This window comes from Otolemur garnettii, unplaced genomic scaffold (genome assembly GCF_000181295.1).
Source record: "Otolemur garnettii isolate 467f Iridium unplaced genomic scaffold, OtoGar3 scaffold00094, whole genome shotgun sequence".
In the NCBI taxonomy this organism is placed as follows: domain Eukaryota; kingdom Metazoa; phylum Chordata; class Mammalia; order Primates; family Galagidae; genus Otolemur; species Otolemur garnettii.
The window spans coordinates 6,608,583-6,614,890 of record NW_003852489.1 but is presented as its reverse complement, the minus strand read 5'-3'; the positions used below and the strand labels follow the sequence as shown (position 1 = coordinate 6,614,890).

General features: G+C 38.3%; 1 protein-coding gene across 1 annotated transcript in view; it reads right to left on the bottom strand.

Moving 5' to 3' along the window:
• The window catches only part of AATF (apoptosis antagonizing transcription factor), a 114,497-nt gene that overhangs the window by 65,738 nt on the left and 42,451 nt on the right, over positions 1-6,308 (bottom strand). The window contains exons 5-7 of the mRNA XM_003795611.3: positions 4,342-4,456; positions 3,087-3,285; positions 2,410-2,574 (exon numbers count right to left, since the gene is read on the bottom strand). Coding sequence (XP_003795659.1) covers positions 2,410-2,574; positions 3,087-3,285; positions 4,342-4,456 — 479 coding nt within the window. The remainder of the gene's footprint in view (positions 1-2,409; positions 2,575-3,086; positions 3,286-4,341; positions 4,457-6,308) is intronic.

Below are 6,308 nucleotides of genomic sequence, written 5' to 3'. Positions count from 1 at the left end.
AAAAAAAAAAAAAGAAAAATGAAATAGATCTCTATGTAATGATATAGAAAAGTGTCTAGGAAACATTATATTTTAAAAGTTGTGTGATTTTGGCTAAGCCCAGTGGCTCATACCTGTTATTCTAGTACTCTGAGAGGCTGAGGCAAGAGGATTGCTTGTGGTTAGGAGTTTGAGATGAGCCAAACAAGAGTAAGCCCCATCTCTACAAAAACCAGAAAAATTAGCCGGGCATTGTAGCACACATTTGTAGTCCCAGCTACCTGGGAGGCTGAGACAGTAGTACCAGTTGCTTGAGCCCAGGAATTTAAGGTTGCAGTGAACTATGATGATAACCATGGCACTCCAGCCCAGGTAACAGAGCAAGACTCTGTCTCAACAGTAACAAAAAAGAATAAAATTGTGAGATTTTACACATAGTTAAAATATTTATTTATTTATTTATTTATTTGGAGACAGAGTCTCATTTTGTCACCCTTGGTAAAATGCTATGGCGTCACAGCTCACAGCAACCTCAAACTCTTGGGCCCAAGTAATTCTCTTGCCTCAGCCTCCCAAGTAGCTGGGACTACAGGCCCCCAACACAACGCCCGGCTATTTCTTTGTTGTCATTGTCATTGTTGTTTAGCTGGCCCAGGGCGGATTTGAACCCACCAGCCTTGGTGTATGTGACCAGCGCCGTAACCATTGTGCTACAGGTGACGAGCCTATAACATATTTTATATACACACATCTATCCCATTTACTAAAAAGACAACCATATTTTGAAATACAGTAGAACCTCTGTAAGTTGACTACCCAAGGTACTGTAACAAACTAGTCAATAAACAGAGATGGTCAACATAAGATACTATGCCTACTGTGCTGGTAAATATACATAATGCAGGTCTGATCTATGAAAATTAGTTAACTTAAGGAAGTGGTCAATGTAGGGAGGTCATCAACTAGGGAGTTTTACTATATGTGTCTAGTATATGCATATATCTGTACATAAAGATATAAGAGTAGAAAAGACTCAAAAGCTTTAAGGTTGTTAGAACCTTTATTCTTTTTTTTTTTTTTTTTTTTTGAGACCGAGTCTTACTTTGCCGCCCTTGGTACAGTGCCATGGCATCATAACTCACAGCAACTTCAAACTCTTAGACTCAAGTGATTCTCTTGCCTCAGCCTCCCAAGAAGCTGGGATTACGGGCACCACAACATCCAGCTATTTTTAGAGAAAGGGTCTCACTCTTGCTCAGGCTGGTCTCCAACCTGTGAGCTCAGGCAATTCACCTGTCTCAGCCTCCCAAAGTGCTAGGATTGCAGGTGTGAGCCACAACGCCTGGCCAACCTTTTTTATTTTTAAAAACAGGGTCCTGTTCTGTTACCCAGGCTGTAGTGTAGTGGTGCAATAATGGCTCACTGCAACCTTGAACTCATGCGATGAAGCAATCCTTCCACCTCAGCCTCCCAAGTAGATGAGACTATAGGTGTACTGGGTCTGGCTCTGTTGCCCAGAGGCTGGTCTCAAACTCCTGAGCTCAAGCAATCCTCCAATCCACCAAAAGGGATGGGATTATAGGTATGAGACACCAAGCCTTACAATTATTAACATAGTTAAATCTAAGGAGTGGAATTTTTAGAGTAGGGGGAGTTTTATTTTTCATTTTAATTTCTTATAAACTTGAAAGTATTAAGTACACATTTCTCCTATAATTAAAAAATTTTAAATGTTTCCTTTATTTTTTTTTTTTTTTTTGAGATGGAGCCTCAAGCTATCCCCCCGGGTAGAGTACCATGGCATCACAGCTCATAGCAACCTCCAACTCCTGGGCTCAAGCGAGTCTCCTCCCTCAGCCTCCCAAGTAGCTGGGACTACAGGCGCCCGCCACAACACCTGGCCATTTTTTGGTTGCAGCCATCATTGTTGTTTGGCAGGCCCGGGCTAGGGATTCGAACCCGCCACCTTAGGTGTATGTGGCTGGCGCCTTAGCCGCTTGAGCCACAGGCGCCGAGCCTAAATGTTTCCTTTAAACAGAAGAATGACTATTCCACTTATAGGCCCTTTTCTAGAGTTCCTAAATGGTAAACATTAAACCTAAAAAGTATACATTTGCTTCAATATTACCTTTTCTATGAAAGTTATCTCTGAAATTAAATTTCAAAATTTGGACTTTTTAATGGTTCCATTACCAGATTCCTGTATCAAATTCAAAATTAAGCCAAGATGACACACAAAAATTACTAACAGCCCCATGTTAAACAACTTCCTCCTCCTACATACTCTCAGTTTTTCAACAATCCAGTAAAACATGGTTGTTTTCCCTTCTTTCACTAATTTCCTATACAAACAGGCAATACCTACAAGTTTTTCAGTTAATCAGCCTCATAAAAACTTTTCCCATAATTACCCTGCATCAGAATTCTTACCGGTTCTCCTGGTAAACTTTCTGGAACAGGCTGAGCCACTGGTTCAGGTTTGCCAAGAACTCGGTAAATAGAGCGTTTGGTTTGTGTCCTACGAAGTAATCTTTCTTTGTCCAACAGAATATGATCGATCTGAGTCAAGATTGAGCGTTCAAAGGCACCAAAACCCTGCAACAACAAGAACCAGTGATAATGCTGAAAGCCTGTGTTGAAGGCAGCTCCATTGGTTTCATCACCTTTCTGTGTCAGTAGAGAAATATAGATAATTGTCTTTTCAGGAGAGACTTTCTGTTAAGGACTAAGTTTGTGAATGCCTATAATTGTTCTCAGGAAAAAAAATTAGTCCTAAGCAGGTCATACCACATTCCTATGCCCAGAAATTAACTTCTGCTATTTTAACAATTGTCTTATCAATAAAATACATTTTACAGCATTTTGTATTTTCAATACTTGAATACTATAAGGCCTCAATTTCAAGAAAGCACCTTCCTCATAAAGCTAAAATTCCAAGTCTGAATGGTATAAACCCCAGTGACAGAAGTTCAGTACATTTTGATACAGAAATATGTGTTACACATTATAGCTTAAAAACATCCATATAAACAAGCTACAGTTCCAACATTTTAAAACTACTTTGGGTCTACACAGCCTAGCTCACACATGCATATACACACACTTGCCTTCCCCAGTTTTCCAGAAGCCAGCTTGGTTTTATCGTGCCACTTCTGAAGTGTGCGGTTCCTGTAGGCTGTAAAATCAGCAAAACGCTTTGCCATGAAGCTGGGGTACTCAGCCACCTCCAGCTTCCTCTTAGGTGGGCCCCTTCTCTGCTGCTGCTTCTCTTCTATTGGCTCATCATCTTCACTAGAAATCTCCTCACTGGAAAATAAATAAGAACACTAAGTCCAGTGTAAATAAACATTACTTAAATAAAAAATTACATTCACATGAAGTAGAGAATGTTTACACCCTACTCGGTCTGTCTATATTTAAAATATCCCCAAAGATTAGATTTTTTTTTATTGTCTGAAAAGAATGCTCATAAGATTAAAAACTGACGTAACTTTTCAAATAAATATAAAAATAACCAGTTTAAAAACATTTTTAAAAAGGTAGGGAAGCCATAAAAATAAATGAAGCTGTAAAATATTATTAGAAATGCATACGAACCAGGCTTGGCCTATTGTATGAGGGTCATTAAAAATTAAACATATAATCATATTTCTTTGACCTTAATCCACAAATCAATAAGGGAAATGTGTCTCTCTGTAACCAATTATTCTAGAAAGATGAATAATACTAGTTGAACCAAACAGAAGTGGAACATGAAGAAAACTTAAAGGGGTAGCTAAGCTGCAATGCTGTAAAGGTAACTGCCACAAGAATGTAACACAACTCCCAACTATATAGCCAATGGCATGCACTGGATTCTGACCCAAACAAATAATAGGTGCTCAATAAATGCAAGTTTTCTTCTTGCCCTTCTAATTAATTTGGTCAAAAAATAAAGCAAAGGAAAAAGAGCAGGCACAAAGGGGGGGGGGGAACCTTCGTCAAATGTAATAATTTCAGAAAAGAAAGTTATTTCAAAATAACAGCTTCTTCCTCCACTGAAAAGGAGATGGTTACAATTAGTGATTCCATAGTATGAGCACAATCATTTCATAAACATTAATTTCAATAGATCTGAACCCACATCTATTACCTAAGCTCACAAAGCAAACTAGGTACAACTAAATATTGAAATTCAAAATCTAATTCCAAATTTATGTGCCATCCTCACCACCAGGTAAATGTAAGTGGCTCTTTCTATTTTACTAACATTCAAGTCTGACATCTACCTGAAAAGCACTTGGCTTTCTCTTTCATAAATGATGAGAAACTGTCTGAAATGGTAAGATAATATGCAACTCCACAGTTCCCTTCCCTCCTTACCTTTCTGCTTTGGGCTTTGTTCCATCCACTAGATATCTAGTATCTGGATATTGAAAAAGTAACTCTTCCTGCAGATCAACCAATGACCTCAACAATGCTTTAAGTGCCTTGTGACCTAGGAAATAAACCACAGGGAAAGGACAATTAATTATCTACAATTTTCCAAAGTAGGTGATGCCTATAACTCAAGACCCCTAACAGTTCTGGCTGAGGGGGGTGAAGTAGAAAGAGAAGGACAGGGGTGAAGGGAGAGGTGCAGGATACCCAGGAACCGAAAAGCAAAAACTCTCTGAAATATATAATTCCCAAATGGATAAAACAATAGCGCCTACCTCATAGGATTGTTTGTAAGGAATAAGATCATATGTAAGATGCTTAGAAAAGTGTCTACAAATAGTAAGAGTTCAATATTCAGTTCTTAAATGTGTGAAGTATGGCAAACTCCTTCCTGCCCGTCATCATAACTATGCATTTGTTCTGTTGGTGTTAAGTTTCTTGGGGATCTTGCTACAGGTTACCTAACAACCTCATGGATTATCCCTCTATCAATCAGCTGCTTAAGCAATTCCTCTTCTCCCAAAGAGCACAACTAAGACCTGGGATCCCTGTTACCACACCTCCTCCTCTACCAGGAGATCTCATCTGCAGCACGTGTGAGTTCATTCATCACTCACTTAATCTCTCAACACGTATTCTTAAGCAAAGTTCCTGTTTATGTATAAAAACTCACATTGATTATCTTCTATTTGCAGCATTAAATTGTATATTTAAAATCTGTACAGCTTGGGAATGACCATTAAAACAAAAATTAAAAAAAAAATTTGTACATCAAAAATATGCATTGTAACATAACTTATGATTAAGTTAACCTGTGAGTAAAAACTTTTAGAATAAAAACTAGCTCTTCTGCGAATTAAACTCTTGCCTTCTCTATCAGAATAATCCTACTAAAGAGGCTAACTAGACACTGATAATCACCATTTGTATGTTGGGAGCACTCAAGACACCTCTCTTAAAACCAAACTTTCACATTTCCAGCAACTGCCAATCTTCACAGGGCTGCTCCATTACTCCTTCACACACACAGGTCAGAAATAGAACTTTTTTCTTCCTACCTAATACTTCTCCCTTGTCTGAATTTATCTGCTCTGTCTAATGCGTTTTCATAGAGACTGCTGCTCTTATTCTACACATTTAATTGGTTGCTAAATCTTTATTGTCTACTCTAGTATTACTAGTAATTGCCCATTTATCTTTGGCCATCCTTCTATCACTCCTGCCCTTACTTAACTGTAATCCTCTCACAGCAGCCCTTTTTCTATTCAGCAATCCTTATATTCCTTTTTATTTTACATTCCACACAAACTTCAGCCCACACAAACTTCGGTTAAATGATTTTTACAGATCTTATTCTATCTGTCTTTTCTGCTTTTACCCACCCCACATGAAGAGCCTTCTATTTTACATTCCAACATGTATCACCAATGGGACACCAACACGTGGGTTTTCAAGACAAGTTCTCCACGTATTTTACACTACAGATTCTATTTCAACATACATAAGGCTAAGAACTACCTGAGAGAGCCTTCTCAGATTCATCAGAAGGGACTCAATGATCCAACAACTATTCTCCATTCTTTCAAACAATTTCTATATAACTTATTGAAAATAAGATATGTGATCATATCTTTTCTGAATTCTAAACTCTAATCCTTTTACGACTAGTCTATATCATGCCACTTAGGAGGATTTATAATATATAAATATTACCTGCAGAAATCCAAAATGGCTTATGTTTCAAACCAAGATTCTCAACCTATTAAGATTGCTCTTAATCTTAAAAAAAAAAAAAAAGGCTCGGTGCCTGTGGCTCTAGCGGCTAGGGCGCTAGCCACATACACCTGAGGTGGCGGGTTCGAATCCAGCCTGGACCTGCCAAACAACAACGATGGCTGCAACCAAAAAAT